Here is a 19,131-nt window from a genome sequence, read left to right on the forward strand (position 1 = left end):
TCATGAATGAGGGAGAAGATAGATTGATGAACAGTTTTTCCACACAGCTCTCTACTGTAGGCATGCAGCGAAGGGAAAAGACTATGAACATTTAGAGAAAGAAGGCCTGCGTTTAAAAACTGCTTCTGATACTTATTAATTCTGACCTTAGCTTCCAGTATCACTTTTTTTTTTTAGTACAAAGGGTCAGCTAATAAAAATACTTTTCTCACAAGGTTAGTTCAAATGTTAACAGAGATACTTCATTTATAAAGAGAATTTTTTTTTTTTTTGCCAAGTGCTATTACTCATCATTATCACCCTTTTCCAGAGCCCCTGTCTCCTTAGAGACAGCTGCATCATGCATACCATCCCACTACTTGCTCATCCTCATCCCTTTCACAATCATAATGTGGATTCTGAATACTATGCACCTCATATAACCGGGCCTCCTTGACACTTGAGCCCAGTTCTTCCACACTAGTATGGATATGCTGCTGTGCTTCTAGCTGCAACTCCACACTAGGCAGGTCATTGCCCCATTCTGCCCGCTCCAGTTTCATCTGAAAAAGACAAAATAGGTATGCTATAATTCAGCTGAGTTGGCAGGAAAAGAAAATAAACAGAATCAATGTTTGGACAAAGAGACTAGGGGCAGAAGATTGAGAGAAGAAAAAAACAAAGCATCTAAACCATCTCCACCATTCCATGGTCTCCTACAGGAAACTAAGTAAACCATAATCACCCGGGAGGAGCTAGAGAAGAAAGCCCTTTAACTAGTGAGGGGAAAGCCTTCTGCAGCTGCATGTGAGAATACATTCCTGAGTCCATCAATCAGAAAGGGTCTTCACAGGCTGAAAATGTTTAAATTTACAGTTTAGGCATTCCTTTTATGGCATCTTTTCATTTCACAATCAGAACAGATATAAAAGAAATATCTGAAAATATTTAGCTTCATTCTTGACAACAACTCTTAGCCAATGGAAGATAACTTTTTTGTATACCTTTATTTTGTTTATTTATTTTTATGTGGTGCTGATGATCAAACCCAGGGCCTCGCATGTGGTAGGTGAGCGCTCTACCACTGAGCCACAACCCCAGCCCTGGAAGATAATTTTAAAACAGTGTGTTCTGAGGTACTTTTACTTATTGGCAAATGGGGAAATCTGTCATTTGCAGATGGGAAGAATTTAATAATGAAACAAAAAGGTTAAAAGTATAGGAAAATACCAAATTTGAACCATCATCCTAGAATAAAATATGTAGTGCCCCCTTGAATAGTGGAACACAGCAACTTTGCTTAAACCTAAGAGTTAAGACAAACAACAAGAAAAGAAGAAACACCTCTGCCAAAGGGGAAATTTCAGAAACTGTATCTGAGATTTACACACACAGCAATCCCCCCCCACACACACAAAGTGCCATTAAAGGCACAGTTAGCTGAAGGGAACAGATTCCCAAAGGGCTTCAAATTAGAAAAGCTTATGCTATTCAGCATGGAATTGTGAGAATTTGCACTGACTTTCCCAACTTTAGATTTAATGAGAAGGTATCTTAGATACAGGAAGGACCAATTACTAAGAAAATCTGTACTGGGGACACAGAGCAACCTGGTCTCTTATTTTAGACTAGCTGCTGGATCCAGTAAACATTGTGTGCAGCACAAGCTTTTTAGACATACACCCACCTGCATCTCTTCTACCCAAGACAGTAGTTCATAAACAAATCGGAGATTGCCTTCATCTTCAGAGGAGGAGATAGACACAAGTTCAGCTCGAGTCATGGGCTTTCGGAACCAGGAGGTAGAAGAATGGGTAGCCTTGGTCAAGGGTTCTGCTTTCAGATGGGTAGTGGTTAAAGTAGAAGGAGGAACCAATTCAAGTGAAGTGAAATGGCCCTTCCTGTACAGGTTTGTACACTCCAGACGCAGGGTGACCAACTCATCCTGAAGGCGCATGACCCTGAAACACAAGGTGAGAAAAAGGAGAGACTCAAATCTATAACACGCTTAAAATAAAATCTTCACTATGCATTTGACAAGAATGTGGTAAAAATAAAAATGAGACCATAACATGAAAAGTGTTTTGAGAAAGTGTTATATGAATGTGAGGTGACCTTTTAATATTTTCATCTAGTTTGAAATCGTCTTCAAGGCAAATGCCAAACTGCAGTGGTTGTTGGAGGAAAACAAACCAGTATCTATTTCTACGGTTCCTGGAAGGTACAGCAGAATAAACAATGGATTACCATGCATCTTTAAGCAATCCTCATCCCCTCTGTGAGTCTATTTCCTCTCTATAAAATGAGTGCAATAGATCACCAATATTTCTAAACCAGATGTGCTATCACACCTACTCTGAAACAGGGAGAGATACAAAATGCCACAATGATTGCAGGAATCCCATGGGCACTCAGTAGGAGGGACTTTCAAGAAGGAGAAACTGTCCTCTACAAGAGAATGTTCCTGCTGAAAATATGTATGTGTAGTATTCCCACTGAGACAATGACCTCTCGAAGGCCCAAGTTATAAGATTCAGTGCCTGACTCTTGACCCACTCTTGTCATTGAGCCTCAGCAGTTAGCAAGCCCTCTGTGTGAGTCCCTTGTTCCTCACCTAAAGGCCAGTTCTTCTAACTGGTAGTAATTCTCATCCCGTAGGATCTGGAGATCCACCTGCAGCTGCCTGATGAGACCTTCGCACTCCTGAATGTACATGATGACATCTGACTCACATTGTACTGGCTGTCCTGATTCCAGGTGAGCAGCATCCTGGGACAGAAAGGGAAAAAAAAGGGTGGGATAACTTTGTTACCTACTAGGACAGAGGGAGCCAATGGGCCCACTGTACTTCCAAGAAAAAAGAAGTAACAGCTGGATTCCACAAATGTTAACTGTGATGATTAGAGCAGAGAGTGAGAAGGTAGAAACAGATGATAGAAGGGATGGGATAAAACAGAGACTTACAGCCTGCAGTGTATTTTTAGCTAGTGTCAGTTTTTCTTCACAGTTCAAAGCACCATTCTGGATTTTGTTTGCAATCTGTAGCAGCAATTCTAGCCTAAAATAAGATAAAAACCATAGTCCAGTGCAAGGTTTGAAGTAGCCCAGTTAGGAATGTAAGATCTCCCCCATGCTCCAGACCCACCTCTCTACAGCTGGCCGGAGGGATTTCTCTCGCTCCAGCATCTCAATGATGAGTTTTCCCCACTCTTCTTCCACATGATTAGGGTGATAACCTTGAGGCAGCTTAATTCTGCCAAATTCAATCCACACCTGAAAGAAAACATTCTTCAGTCCAAAACTACAGCCATGCCCTCAGGCCTATTTTCATTTGTTCTTGTACTTCACTTCTTGCCTCTTTACTCAGTTATTTTCCTACTATTTAATATGGGCAAAAGATCAAATATTTAGCAGTGCATCCCGTAAGATGAGAAGGAAAAAAATAAAAAATATAGAGACTACATAAATCCTTCCATTCCTTCTATACTTCCTACAAATATTCCTATCTTCTCAATAATCTCCATTCTGGCAAGGTTAAATGCCCAGCCCATCTTTACCACTTCAAATTCTCCAGAAACCAAAATATGAATGGAAATCTCTTTTATTTTCATCCCAAAGAAAGATTTAGTTTCCCTCTAAGTTGTAGAATAACTCGTTCACAAAACTCAAGATTTCTGAATAAATTACATGCCACTTTTCAGCAAAAAAATACAGATGATTGATGCTATCCCTTTACCATGAATTTATTTTCAAGACCAGACTAAGGGTGTTGTCACTAACACAGGTTGGGCAGTGCACACAGGGAATCTGTTGGATCAGGAAGCAACAACAGTGCTAATGAGCAAACCACGAAGTCATAGTCAGTGATTTCCTTACCTCTAATAATTTATATAACTCCTCAATTCTTCCTTTTTCTCTCTCCTTGGCCAGAATTTCTGTTTCTTTGAAGTGTATATATTGGTTATAAAGTGCCTACAAAATTAATATTTGGTGAATGGATGAAAGTAAGCAACAGGGTCCAATTTTTCACACTACCTCACCCACAGTAGGCAGTAACAAGTCCTGAGATTCAGTCTCTAGAAAGAATTGATTAAACAATTTAAGGCCATGGCTTTACCTTTAGTTCAACAGGGTTCTGGGGAAAAGATTTATCTGACATCAGTATGGTATGCTGTTTGATCCAGGGGATGAGGGAGTCCACTCGGCTTTGGTATTCTTGCCACCTGGAATCCACTTCCTATTGCCAGAAGGGAAACATCACATATCTGATTAGCAATATCCAGAACAAGCACAGAATAAAGTAGCTCAGGCCACCCCAGACCATGTAAAATCCTTTTCCTCTAATTGCCTAGGAAGTTGCTCAGTTTAATGCTCACAGTCTCAGTTTCGAAGCTCCTCAAGGACTCTCAGGTGGCATTCAAAATCCTGACATCAAAAAAGGCTACAGATCAGCTACTAAAAATATTTAGAAAAGATCCATGATATAACTAACCAAACTGATATCAGTAGCTGAGAAAACACTGCCTTATCTTGAATTACAGCTGGGAACAAAAAGGACATTCTTGGCTGGCATTTAGCACAAAATGATCTATGCTAGATGAGGCAAAATTAGCAAAACCTAGGCTCATTCCCAGGGATCAAGGACAATGTAGATTCAAATGACTCTGTATAAAAGTGCTCTATATACAATGAGAACTTAACAACACTACCTAATCAATGTAGTCCACCCAAACAAATTAAAGTCAGAGGAACTTCAGGAGAATGTTCTTTTACCGTAGCACTGATCCCTTCTCCACCCTCAGGGACTTTAGGGAAGGCATCATAAATTGAAGACACATAAGTGATTACAGACTTTTCATCTGGAGATGGCACATCCACATCTGAGAGAATGGACAAGAAATTTCTCAGAACAAAGGAACAGTGAATATATGCCAAACATACTCAAGTTCAATAAACTCTCACCTTCTGCATCCAGCAATCTGGTGACTCCCAGTCTTTCTGCCACTTCAAAAGCCTGTTCCAGATTCTCTCGGTTACTTTGGATTTGCACCCTCTCCATATCTACCAGATCAGGTCTGTAAAAGTTCATCAAGGCACATGAAAGGCTACCATCTACATATCACACATGAGTTCACACAAAGAAAACCTCTTAGAAGTTCCCAGAGCTGGAAATTTCTAACTCAGTGAGTTAGAGAGAAAGCAAGAGGTTCAGAAGGGTATTAATCCCAATTTCAATTACATGCCAGGTAATTTTAAACTTACACAACAGTAGGTTCACTGAATTCTTGGAAAAGGTATCACAAACTAGTACAAAGTGAAAATTGGTGCATATTTATGACCACTAAGAGCTCAATAATTTTTATTGCTGTCATTAAAATTCCTGTCTTCCTCACTCACCCCACTTCAAGCCGACTGCTGTTCCTCAACCACTCCAATCAAGTCCTTACTTTAGACCCTATGCACTTGTTCTTTCCTTCACCTGGAACACTCTGACCACACAGGTCTGCATAACTCACTCCTGATAGTCCTGACCACTTTTGTCTAAATTACCAGAGTCCCCTGCCACTTCTCCCTTCCATTGCACATGCCAATGTAGGACAGCATGCGCCTGCTTCCTTATTGCCTATTCTACTGGAGGATAAGTTCTGTGAAAGCAAGAAACTTTTGCTCTTTTGTTCATGGCTATCTGTGCCTAGTGCCTAGCTAAAATTGTAGGAACTCAATAAAGATTCCTTTTTCAAATGACTAAATGAATTAGAACTATAATTCTTGTTAAAGGGGAGAAATGGCATTATAACCAATTACAATGAGATGAGACGAAGTTCTTCCAGGAGCACTAAAATTCCACTATACTTACCTATATCGGTGAATAAGTGCATTGAACATTTTCCCATCACTCCAGCAGGAAGAAAAGTTGGTACATTTGATTCCTGTGTAACCAGCTGTCACCTTCTGAGTCCACAAAAGTAGTTTTTCCTTGGCTGACATATCCCCTGATTCCCCACTAATATAGATGTCAGAGATCTGCCAAAAGGTAGGACATGGAATAACTTAGTATAAGTAAGATGAAGCCTTTTAATCTTCTCTGCTCAGAGAGGAAGAGGGACATACAAGGTTGGCAGCCATGTAGATACAACTCCAACATATATTCGCCCTCTTTGGTAGTCAAAGAAATGAAAATTAAAACCATGAGAGGTTACTTTTTACCTATTAAACTAGGAAAGGTTTAATTGTAATGGCACTAATCAGGATTGGAAAAAAATGTCTAAAATTGGATATTCTCACCCACTGCCTCTAGAGAAAGTATAAGTGACATAACTCCTGTGGATGTCAGCTTTGAATTAAAAGTCTTAAAGGAATACATACAACTTGTTAGAAAATCCTCAGTGATAGGTACAAAAATTTCAGACAAGAATGTTCACCGAAACATAAAAAGCAAGCATGACATAGAAAAAAACGTTAAAAAGAGCTTAAACTCTAATTAAGGATTACTGGTCACAAATTATAGAACATAGGAAAGAATTCTTTGTAGCACTTAAAGGTATTCTTTAAAAAAATTTAATAACATAGGAAAATGGTCATTGAATTTCATAAAAAGAAAAAGAACACAAATAAAATAATATATAGTAATCCTAATTTCATAAAAGATATGGAAAATATATTTAAGTATATAGTCACACATATGCATATGTATGCATACATGTAATGTGATACAGATGCATACATGTATTTGAGTATAAATCCTAGGGAGGGTTGGGGTTGTGGCTCAGTAGAGCACTTGCCTAGCATGTGTGAGGCTCTGGGTTTGATTCTCTTTTTGATTCTTTGATTTATAAAATAAATAAAGGTCCATTGACAACTAAAAAATATTTTAAAAATAAATCCTAGGGATACAACAAATTAGTAACCATAGCTATCTTTTAGTGGTAGCATTATAGGTGATTTTTATATTTTCAAATTTTTCTATATCATGTATATACTTGTAGTGAGAAAAAAAGCTTTTTGAAGAAATATCCAAAATATAGCATAAGACCCACTTCAGAGAGACTAGGAAGACGTTCATGCCTCTGATTCTAGAAAAACTTGAGTTTGAATCTTAGCTTACCTAAACATAAGCTCAGTTATCACATCTGTAAAGTGGAAATAATACCTACTACCTTTTCAAGGGTACTGTAATAATCAAACATTATATATGAAAGCATCTAGTCTGAACCCAAGGTCATACCTAACAAATAGAGTTCCCTTCTCTCTTTTGTGTAGGTGATGATCCTCCTTAAATTCTTCTTTTTCTCCCTCCAACAGCACTAATGGGCTATGTCATAATTTAACTGAATGTTAAATTTTTTAAATGTTAAATTTTTCACTGCTGGTTATTATTTCATATGTATAATCTTATCTCCCCAAAACTGTAGATTTCCTGAGGGACTGGTACCACATCTTAACCACAGAACTATCTAAAACCAAACAATAGCCCCTATGAGGGACAGCTCCTCACTACTGGATGTGTTTTCAAGCAGCAGAAAGGATGCTGTGCAAGAAACAGTCTCCTGATCATGGTCATTACTGCCCATTCACCAATGTTGTACTGATCATATGGGGAACTTAATGTGTTTTAATTAACAATCATTTGCTTTATAAATGGAATAGTAAATACAAGCCAGTGAAAGTATCTGAGGAGAAAACCCACCTAGAATCCAGAGTGAGGTTACTTTTTTGACAGCAAACAGAGAATTCAAAGCAGTGTGTAAAGTCAAACAAGTTTAAGCTAATGTTAAAAAAAGTGTCTCCCCTTAGTGAGACTATTTCCTTTCTTTCTTTTTTCAGACTTTGAATTGTGGGCACACTTTATTTCTGAACTAAAAACTACAAAAATATTTTTGATTAACAAGAAAAAGCACAAGGCTTTCAATCAGCTATGCTCCTGGAAGGAAGCATTTAGGAGAAACATGACCTCAGGCAAATCACTTAAGCCTTCTGTACTCTTTATTCCTCATATTTACTACAGGATAACTTTCTCATAGGGTCCTTATGTGGATTAAATAAGATAATGTAGGTATTGCCTGGAGAACATGTGTTTCTTTCCCATTATAACCATTAATTTTAATAAATCCACATAACCATTAATTTTAGGTCATGGTGTTTGGGCAGGGAAGGCATGAGCATGTCAACAGAACATCTTGTTCCTTAACTGTCTCTATCAGTGACCCAGAGAAGCAGAACCCCTGTGGTCAGAACATTTGGCAATCAACAATAAGACACCTCAAAGTGCTCAATCCTAAATTTACAAACTCAACTCATAAAAAATGAGACCATATATCAGCAAAAGATATGAGATCCCAACTTACAATGGTTCTACTTAATTTTACAATGATGTAAAAAAGCATATCACAACTATTCCATTTTTCATTTTAAATATTTTATTCAACAAATTACACAATATATTAAGCATTTTATTACAAAAAATACTTTGCATTATGTTAGATGATTTTGCCCAACTGTAGGCTAATGTATGTGTTCTGAGAAATTTAAGGAAGGCTATCCTAAGCTATGATGTTTGGTAAGTTTACATGGATTAAATCCATTTTCAACTTAAAATGTCTTCAATTTATGATAGGTTTATCAGGATGTAATCTCATCATAAGTCAAGGAATACCTATATTTTAAAAATAGGAAAAACAGTGGTTGGGTAAGGTGGCACATGCCTGTAATCCCAGCAATTTGGGAGGCTGAGGCAGGAGGATTTCGAGGCCCTAAGCAACTTGTCTCTAAATAAGATATAAAAAAGGGCTGGGGATGTGACTCAGTGGTTAAGCATCCCTGGGTTCAATCCTCAGTACGGGGTGAGGTAGAGTGGACTGACAGGAAAAATAGGGCCAGAAACCTTAAAACTTTATTGAGGATAAAAGAAAGGAACCAGGAAGCATAGCCTCAACTGGGAAGGTAAAATAGTACCCTAATCAGCAGATTCAAGGGCAGAAGGTTCTCATGCCCTTGACAGGTATGGTATGTTCCTACAGGAGAAATCATGCCATCACACTTCAATGATACCAGCTAATAAGATTATCCTGCAAATCTGTCCGCCACTTATTATCTCTCTGCTCTGACTCCATATTTACCTGACAATCTTCAAATTACTATTTGCTTCCCATATAGATACCCTAAAGCAACAAACTGTACTGAGTAGTTGATATAAATACTCCATAACTTGGCAGTTAAAATTCATTTTAAAAATTAATTAATCACATCTCTTACAAGTATGATAAACATGAATTAACTGCATAAAATTCAATCAACTCTAAATACATGGGGCATGGGGCTATGCTGAGGACCCAATGATGCTCATCATGCCCAAGCCATCCTCCTTTCAGCCCAGTGTAAACAGTACTGCTCTATTTCCAATTCTATTACAATCCCCCCTTAACACCATTTCTAAATGCCACCCCACACTAGCTGTTTCATGAACATATTAAGAAGGAAAAACTTGTTAGGAATAGGAAATAGATTTGGTGAAGTAAAAAGGGATAAAATGAATGAGCAAAATGAGATCTGGGTATTTGGTCTCTTTACCAAAAACAAAACTACAGTTAGTTAACTGATATTGTATGTCTGGTATAACCACAGCTAGCCTCTGATGACCTCTCCTACCTGCCAATTACAATGTTTTGCACTGAAACTACTTCAATGAATAGTTTTACTTCAGATTTTCAGCACAGCTATAATGAGACAGGGAAATGTCTGGCTCTCTCAAGGAAAGAAAAGATACCCTGTTTAGATTTGAATCTTTCCTAGATTGTAAACTGGATGTGGAAAATGAGATTATCATCACAACCAACTCAGTAATTAAATTTGGCTTTTGTCCATATTTTCTTGTAATAACTTACATGTGATATGTGTACACAGTGCTGAGCTTTGGGTTCTACAGAAGCATTTACTTTAATCTTCCAAATGCACAAATCCAGCTTTAGTTTCAGTGAGTTCACAGGAAGTCATTTGGGAAGGATGCAGCCTCATGACCATGTCAGAAACTATGAGTATCTACCTGAATTTCTTTTCATCCCACACTTCCCAAGTCCTGGTTAATTCCTTTTTTTAAGCATTCCTGAAAACTTAATATTTCCTAATAATTCAATAAGTATTTACTGAACAATGTCTTAACCCTAATGGCAGGCATAGAGAAAAAATAAATCACACTGTTTCTTCATTCTGATTATTATTTTTCAAGCAACCATTAGGTTCTAGGAACTGTGTTTAAGCTGTGTTTTGTTTTGTTGTTTTGGGGTGGTACTGGGGATTGAACCCAGTATATTTAATATCAAATTTGAAGGTGATATTCCCAAGGACAATAACTAAAACTTTATTGGATTTTTGGTCTTTTTTAACAGATTATATTGTTTGATCTCCACAAAAACTGATACTGATTGAACTAGCATATGGTGATACAGATACATTCATTTTTTTTTTCATGAACTGACTATAACGTCACTGGGAATCCAACTAAAAGACTACAGGAAGTCAAACACAATGAAAATTTGTTTTGGGGAGGCTAGTGTCTGGAGGAAAAAGTTCTCTTTATATTTATTCATATATGACAGGCCATGTGAAAGAGTTATATGTAATTTAATGCAAATTGAGCAATAATAGTAATATCCAATAGAGAATCTCAGTAGAATGGAAAATTACTGTAAGTTGGAGTAATCAAAAAGATTTCTTGAACAAGTACAATTTAAACTCATTATCACATAGTCCAATGATAAAGAGCTTACTCGGTACGTGTGAGGCCTTGGGTTCAATTCCCAGTACTGCCAGGAAATAAAAAATAAATGAACTCATCATTAAAAGATATTATGGAATAGACAAAGAGAAAGGGAAAAAGAATTCCAGGTAGAAAGGGAACATAAGCGAAGATTAGATGATGAGGGGAGTTTGAAAAAAGAAAAGTAGATGGTTAAAACCCAAAGGTTCAAGTTGGGAACTGACAAGAGAAAAGATTAGATAGATTATGGAGGAGTTGTAATACTAGACAGAGGATATGGACTATGTGAGTCTCAGAAGATGACAGTAGATGTTCTGAACATCTTGCTTCTCAGGTCCTAACATTTCCAGCTGACCTCATCCCACTATAGAGAAGGCATCAGACCCTGAAAATTTCCATTTGATAAGTGAGGGCACAGTGCAAGTGGAGCTCATTACAAATGCCCAGCCCAGAGAACTAATGGCCACTGTATTTGTGGGGAGTAGTTTATGACCAATATTGAGATTAAGAGGAAGTTCATGGGGATGTTCACTTCCATATTCAAGAGTCTTAGAGTTCTCACAATGGAATGAAACTACAATGGAAAGCCTAGGTCAGGATATGGGAATTTTTCAATTCTACTAAATATTGGCAAACTTGTCCTTGTTGTATTTTGAGACTTTTTATTTTTCCTCCAGTCTTATGGGTATAAAATAGTATCTGCTTGTTGTTTGGACTTTCAGATCCCTGATGAGTAGTGAAAGCCTTCTTAAGTGTACGAGGCTTCTGAGTTTCCTTTTTTCATGAACTGCTTATTTCTTGGCTTTCCCCTATTTTCCACAAGGGTATCTATCTTTTTCTTGTTTGTAAATCCTTTAAATAATAATGTTAATGAGTAACATTAATTGTGCTTGTATTAGTTCATATAATTCTCACAATAATCTTATAAATTATCAACTACTCTTACCCTCAGTTTACAAATGAGGAAACTGTGGCACAGAGAAGTAACTTGCCCAAGGTACCCTGAAAGTCAGTGGCAGAACTGGGATTCAAATCCAGCCAATCTGTCTCTACATTCTTGGCCATTTTATCTATACAACACTTAATGCATTCTGGATATCAACCTTTTTTTTCAGTATATGCATTATATAATAATTCTAACATTATTATTACATTTGGTTTTTTTAATATTTATTTTTTAGTTGTAGTGGATACAATATCTTTAATTAATTTATTTTTATGTGTTGCTAAGGATTGAACCTAGGGCCTTGCCCATGCTAGGGGAGAGCTCTACTGCTGAGCCACAACCCCAGCCCCTACTGCATTTGTTTTTATACAATTTGTTTTTCTTAACTTCTCACCTGAAATATATATAATCAAAGAATATATAATAAGCCCCATGTTCATATATATATATATATATATATATATATATATATATATATATATATATATATATAAATAAGCCCCATATGTAATACAGAACATATAATAAGCCCCATGTACACATCCCGCATTTTTAACGACTATGAACTCAGCTATCTTGCTTCATCCACACTCTACCCACTTCACCATGGCCTATTTTTATGAAGCAAATCCCACACATATTATTTCTTCTATGAACATTTCAGTGGCTAACTCTAAATGATAAGCACCCTCTATTTTTTAACATAACCACAATACTACTATTACACCTAAAAATAATGATTCTTTAGTAATATTTTTGATTAAGTAAAATTCTTTGAAAAAAGAAACAAAATCCTTTCTTGAACAAAGCTCTAAAAGTAAGTTTTATTTCTACAGTCCTCCAACAGCACTTCATGGTTAGTTTGCTTTCATCTCACAATGCAAAGCCAATATTAGTAAAACACTTTCCCTATAATTACAGAGGAGAAATGGGACTATTTATCTAAGGTATGTAGCAAGGACATTGGTACAGAGTTAAAATTCTTAAGTCAATGGGATCCACCAACAGTGTGGCAGGAGATTGGTGCTAGGAGCTAAGATGGGAAAGAGGAAGGGATTGTCAACAAATCTCGTTTAAATGAGCCAGGTATTATGCTTATTGATGGCAGCTGGGAGTACGGAATCTTGAGAAAAAGAATGGGCCAGAGAAGGCCTTTGTGTGACATCAAAGTGTAACTGCTATTAGTCTTTCCCACCCTGCTCCAAATCCTAGTCTATTTATCATTCTGAAAGCCATTTTTGTCAGCTGCCCTCGGTCATTTTGTTCTGCATTAACTATTTCCTAACAAGGGATGTATCAACTGCACCAGATGAACAGGAAAGAAGACCAACTTAATCTTTTATTATTCAAAACTCACACTTGGCAAGAATTAGAACCAGCTACTGTTTCTCCATATCCTGAAGAAACCAGGAGCAGTGGCACACACCTGTAATCCCAGCAGCTTGGTACAGAATTTTAACTCTGTACCAATGTCCTTGGGAGGCTGAGGCAGGGTGCTAAGCAACTCAGTGAGACCCTGTCTCTTAATAAAAATACAACATAGGGCTGCAGATGTGGCTCAGTGATTGAATGCCCCTGAGTTCAATTCCGGTACAAAAAAAAATTTTAAAAACTAAAAATAAAAAATAAATAACTCCAAAACCCACCAAACAACTTATATGTCTAGGTATAGTCTGGTCCCACTCCCATCAACATGCCCTAAACTAATCAACAGGAGAGAGAACGTACCTCAAGTTAGGGCAAGGACAGTCACCACTCTGCAATATGAATTATTTTCTGAGGAGGGTCACTACTTCAACATATTACAAACAAAACAAGCAACAAAATTAACACTGCTTAATTGCACGCATGCTTCTGTTTAAGAAGAAGTTGTTCCTCTCATGTCTGCCCCCATGTTCCCACCCTCTGCAGAGGGAGCTCCGACTCCAGGCTCGCCATGAGTCTCAACTCACATGCACAGGAGCCTGCAGTGTCAGAACATGCTGCCCTCTGTCCTCTGGATGCTGCTGTCTTCAAAGCCTGTCAGTAGCCTACTAGTAAGAAAAGTAGTTCCCTGAAGATACAGTTCCTCCTATGAGGGTTTGGGTCCACTGGATATAAGGACTTTCATTCTGAAGGAATTTTACACTTATCCTGAAAAGTTACTTACGTCATATAAGATGATCACTCCATAGTCCTTATATCACATGATAAACACAGAGCTTCAGAAACATGCAGGTATCTGCACTGAGATTCAATTACTTAGTTTTTTCCATCCTTGGCTGTATCTCCATAGTCTGGCTGTGTCTGCACTGCAAGGTTGGCTGCCCAGAAAATGTCCAGTACCAACTTGACTCACACACTGAACCATGTCACACAACTGTTGATCCTGTCAAACTACAGATTATGGTTCAAAGGATTTTCCCACCAATCTGTAAAGACTCCTCACAGAGTGATGTAGAAATTTTCTTCCCATACATTGCTACCTATAGTCTGTTATCTAAGAGAGCCTAATATTTTCCACTCCGAACTTTCTAAAAATCTCACTCAATTATGAGCATGCATCCTATAATATTATGATGATTCCACAATATCAAGTTCAGTGGCAGTGATATTAAGAGAGAAACCAGTTCAGCAGTTAATTTTATCCACAACATCTGTTCCATACAAAGATAAAAGTTGACTTTGGAGGACTAGGGGTATAGCTCACTTGCCTAGCATGCATGAGGCCCTGGATCTGATACCCAGCACTACAATAAATAAGTAAATAAACAACTAAACAAGGTGAATTTGACATTCCCTCTTACCATATGAAATCCAAATACTGTACACCTCATCCCAATAGTTTGTCTTCCCTCTTACCCATAATACAGGTTTGTACTTACACAGTTATATGAATGGATAAGAGCCCCACAGAGGCTCTTACCCATTCATACAACAGATAACATTTCAATGGCCACCTTTTCTTCACACTGCTGGAAATCTCCAAACTCTAACAAATGGCACCGAGATGGGCCTATCCTATGGAAGAATCTCTCCCTAAAGAGGAAATTCTAAGCACACATCAGCTTAAAACGTGTGTCTATCCTTAGCTTCATGCTGTTGGTGACAAGCAGGTGGACCACAGCCACATCAGGGCAGCTATATAGTATCACCTGCCCACAGGCTACCCAAGGAAAGTGTCCTACTTCACCTTCCACCTCTTGCTGCTTTGAGATCTGAAAAATTTTATTTACTCTACTACAGAGACCAACATGCCAATAAAAGTTCCTCAGCCACGGGTAAACTGTAACTTCAACCACCCATACAACATCCACATGCCAGACATGCCACCAGGGTCTTGCTGAGTCCTTATCTCAGTGTTCATATCTTTGAACTCTCACTTAGTCTTGACCCTTAGAAACATTCACAGCAACTACCACCCTCACCTACAAACTTCACAAACAAAACATGCTAGAGCCCTAAACAAGTTCAATCACTAAACAAACTTTTTCTAGTCTTAAATCTTCAACTTATCCTAACCTACCTCTGTCTATCTCTCAGATGATCCCTGGACAAGTCCATGCCCCCTCCTCTAATCCTGGAATTAGGAACCAAAGGAAGATGAGCACTCTCCTCTCATACAAACACTGAATGAGTGCTGTCTCTAGATGTTTCTCCTCAGGAGGGGATTGCACCAGCTCTAGTAAGAACATCACTTTTCAGGAAGAAAAGCAAGCATTCTGAAGACAGCTGCCTCATACCCCTTCAACATCCCTCACCCCCTCCACATTCATCTCAGAGATTCAGTTGTCATTCCCTGTGTTATTCCATAACTTCCTAAAGCAGGACAAGGATTATCTAGCTTTGCACCTTGAAAGATACACTCACCAGATAGCTAGAGAAATTGTGCTTCATTGCTACACAGAAGCTGGGATTCCCCAGAGACAACAAGACTTGATTTCAAGCATCAAGGGACAGACTGAAAATAGATTCTTCTTGCCAAGCCCTGGAAGTCGCCAACTCACAGAACCCCACAAGGGGGTGAGTTTGAGAAGCACCAGGATCCTCACTGCTTACCACATTTCACCTTAGTAGGTTTTAGGGCCAGGAATCCAAACTGGGGTTTGATTACCCCTTCAACATGCCCACCTACCTCCTCCAGACCCCATGATGGATTGTGGCTTGCTTCCACAGAAAGGGTGGCTTCCTCTTCTGAGAAGGATGTGGAGCTCTTTTCAGGTTCCGTATCTTTAGGTTGGATCCCATGTAAGTGTAGCCCATCACTGCCATAGCCAGAAGACGAAGGCAAAATGCTCATAGTTATGCCACTGATGGATAAATCACTCTGAGAAGCAGGCAGTTTGGGACCCTGCGGGGGCACCAGACCCAAACGGGCAGGCTCTGTGTGCCTAGGGCCTCCCGACTGGTCCAGTGGTGAGGAAGGAACAGAACATTTGGCATTCCAGGAACCTGTCTGAGGGACACCCAAAATACTCTTGGTTCCTCCACCCACACTCCAGCCCTCTGAAAGTTGGTCTTGATTTCTTGTGTCAGTAAGGTAGTCTGTCCCAGGCAAAGTGCTGCACCGAAATCCAAGCCGAGCACCTCCTCTCTCCACCGCAATCTCTCCTTGCAAAGGAAGAAGCACAGCCCTGCTGCTGCAGGATGCTGTCCTCGGAAATTCCACCAGTTGGCTCACTGACTTCTCACAGTTCCTTTCGGCTGGGTTATCAAGCAGGTGAGCAATGACAGTCATCCCTTCTTCCAGGGAATCCCAGACCCCTCTAGCAACTGATGACTCATTCTCTAACAAAAGATGAGCAGTCTGGATCTCCCCTTGGAATCTCTCCTTCACCTGTACTATCATCCCCTGATCACCCACCTGTGAGTTGGGGGCTGAGTCCTCACGCAGCAAAATGTCTGAGGGGAGACACTCTACCCCTCCCACTCTGTCCTCTTTTCCAAGACTGGCTGTTAACTTCGTTAAGGTTTCAGTCTCTTTAATGACTCCAGTTCCTTCCAAAGGTTCTTCCTCGTGAGATGCTTCTGGAGTGGTGATTTTCTTCCCCCTCCACTTCCTTTTGAACCGAACCCTTTTCTTAGGAGATACCGGAGCCTTCTCAGGAACAGCTATTGACTCTTTCGGCCCCTTAACACACCCTAGTGAATTTCCCATTTCTTTCTGCTCCTGATCTCAGCAAAAATGTAGCTAAGCCAGTCTTGGGATCCCAGAGAAATCCCAACCTTGGCTTCATCGGATTTATGCACATTTAAAAACATGCACTATGCCGGCAATCCCTCCAATTCTTTCTCCCTCCCCGCCTCTCTCTCCCAGCGGCTGCTGCTGCTGATTCAGACAGCCATCTTACAGGCTCAGAGCTGCAACAAGACAAATTCAAAGCATCTCACTGCAGTTCAGAAATCACTTGACCTAAAAGCAGACAGAAACCGGATTGGCTGCAGCTTCCTCTCTCCAAATATGAGGTAATTGGAACACTGCCCTCAGTAACACAAACAGAAAGCAAAAAGGAGCTAGAAACAAGGGGAGGGGGGAAATTAGGGAGGGTGAGGAGGAGGGGGAAATGTAAGAGTAAATGGAAAAGGGAGGGGAAAGGAAGAGAGGTAACGTGGAGGAAGGAGGAGGAGGAGAACAATATCAAAGAGGGAAACAGCAAGCCAGCTGGGCTGGTACCAACCAGCCAGGGGAGGGAAGGGCCAAGGAGAGCCAGGGCTGGGGAAACTATAATTATGGCTCCCAAACTACGAAATGAAATGGATTTTAATAGTTGCACCAAGGTATCCAGTAAAGGAAAATATCACAAAAGATAGACAAATTCTCCATTTCTTCAGGTCAGAATACAATTATTTTAATCAAATTTTAACCCAAAGAGAAACTAGAGCCTACTGCACACAGTGAAAAAAAGGAACACAGGTTTTAAACATCTAGTCTCATGTAGTATTTACTTCCCTCCTTTTCCCTAAAAATAGAGGGGAAAAATCTGTTAATTCTGAAGGCCAATAACATCTGGAAATTGATTTTGAGTATATGCGAAAACTTGATGGAAAAGATATTGCTTCAAGATACAACAGAGAACTCCAATAAACAATATATGACAGAAACATTCAGCAGTAATCATTGATGGAGTTGTTGTCACTAATAACATTTTTTTGCATACCTGTTATATGCCAGTCACTATATGAAGCTACATACATGGATTATCTCATTTAATTGTCACAGTAACTATGTGAGGTCAAAATTATCATTTAATGTTTTACAGGTAAAGAAACTGAGGTTCAAGAAAGGTGACTGATGTGCCCAAGGTTAAATACCAAGTAAGTTACAAAGCCAGACGTGAACTTCTGCCTGAGACTTTTCATTTCGACACCATGTATGTTACGTCACCTTCTATACTTGGTTGAATGAAATAAAAAGATCCCCTATCATTTTGAACTGGCGCCTGGACTCTGCAAAAAAGAGGTAATATTTGGGAGAAAGCTGCCAGTTGGGAGAAAGAAACTACTGACAGGAGGCACAAGTGATTTTTTTCTCAAACTGCAACAAGGAAGGAAGTCCACTCGATGTTAAAAGTTGGACTCAAAATCACCCTGTGATAGCAATTAGATTACTCCACCCCGATTTGTTCTGTATAGTATCTGACAGATTAGAAAACACTACAACTTAAAGGGCCCTGAATTGAGTGGAAGAGGTTATGTTTGCTTCTTGCCTATTCTTTGTTCCTGCCCCCACCCCCTGTAGGGCTGGGAATGGAACCCAGGGCTGTGTACACGCTAGGCAAGTGCTCTACCACTGAGCTGCAACCCCAAGCCGAACTTTTTTTTTTTTTTTTAAATCCTGGCTGCAAGTATTACTCCTGCCTCAGTCTCCAAAGTAGATGGGACTACAGGTCCACCACCATACTTGGCTGCAGTTGTTTATTCTATACCACAAAGATCCAGACCAAGCAGCAGAAGGAAGCAGTCAGCCTGGCTCTGTGTAAGCCCTAAAGATTGTACCAGCACAGCCCTAGCCACCTTTCCGGCACACTTAAACTATGTCATCCTCAATAGGAAAGTTTGAGAAGGCCTAAAGCAACAGCTCCCTAAGCAGCACCTTCTGAGGCTGACCATGGACTAGCAGACTACAGCAGAAAGGCACTTTTCAAGCCTTTCCCTGATGGCTGATGGCAAAGCTGCAGCGCCATCTAATGGTCATCATAAACTATAGCAAGAAATGGAAAAGGGCATGAAAACTCAGGACAGCAAATCACTTAATTAACAAAGCTCCTGACATTACAACATGAAGTCCTTTCAGCAGCTACCTTCAATGAAGAAAATGGGAACTAGGAAACTTTTTTTTTTCATACCAGGGATTGAACCTAGGAGCAATTTACCACTGAGTTACATCCCCACCCCTTTCATTTACTTTTGAGACACACCTTCACTAAGTTGCAGAGGCTGGCCTCAAACTTGCAATCCTCCTGCCTCAGCCTTC

At 39.4% G+C, this 19,131-nt stretch overlaps 2 protein-coding genes across 18 annotated transcripts in view; both read right to left on the reverse strand.

Annotated features, from left to right (window-relative positions):
* MACF1 (microtubule actin crosslinking factor 1) overlaps positions 1–19,131 on the reverse strand; it is a gene marked incomplete at its 5' end in the record, with an annotated part of 350,743 nt that overhangs the window by 177,380 nt on the left and 154,232 nt on the right. For all 17 annotated transcript variants that reach the window (XR_014023452.1, XR_014023453.1, XM_081305387.1 and 14 more), the window contains 10 exons: positions 414–542; positions 1,667–1,940; positions 2,594–2,748; positions 2,944–3,037; positions 3,125–3,252; positions 3,856–3,951; positions 4,097–4,216; positions 4,753–4,859; positions 4,942–5,054; positions 5,837–6,003. Coding sequence is in view for 15 of the 17 variants with exons in the window: in XM_081305387.1 (XP_081161513.1) it covers positions 414–542; positions 1,667–1,940; positions 2,594–2,748; positions 2,944–3,037; positions 3,125–3,252; positions 3,856–3,951; positions 4,097–4,216; positions 4,753–4,859; positions 4,942–5,054; positions 5,837–6,003 (1,383 nt within the window). The remainder of the gene's footprint in view (positions 1–413; positions 543–1,666; positions 1,941–2,593; positions 2,749–2,943; positions 3,038–3,124; positions 3,253–3,855; positions 3,952–4,096; positions 4,217–4,752; positions 4,860–4,941; positions 5,055–5,836; positions 6,004–19,131) is intronic.
* LOC308655340 (uncharacterized protein) lies at positions 12,230–17,029 on the reverse strand. The gene has a single exon (XM_081305398.1). It carries the CDS (start codon positions 16,813–16,815, stop codon positions 15,706–15,708), a length of 1,110 nt encoding a protein of 369 aa, XP_081161524.1. The 5' UTR covers positions 16,816–17,029; the 3' UTR covers positions 12,230–15,705.

Source organism: Spermophilus citellus (assembly GCF_964194105.1).
Source record: "Spermophilus citellus genome assembly, chromosome: 9".
NCBI lineage: Eukaryota > Metazoa > Chordata > Mammalia > Rodentia > Sciuridae > Spermophilus > Spermophilus citellus.

Coding starts and splice junctions, on each gene's coding strand:
- LOC308655340 (XM_081305398.1), bottom strand. CDS start 16,815: ATGGGAAATTCACTAGGGTGTGTTAAGGGGCCGAAAGAGTCAATAGCT.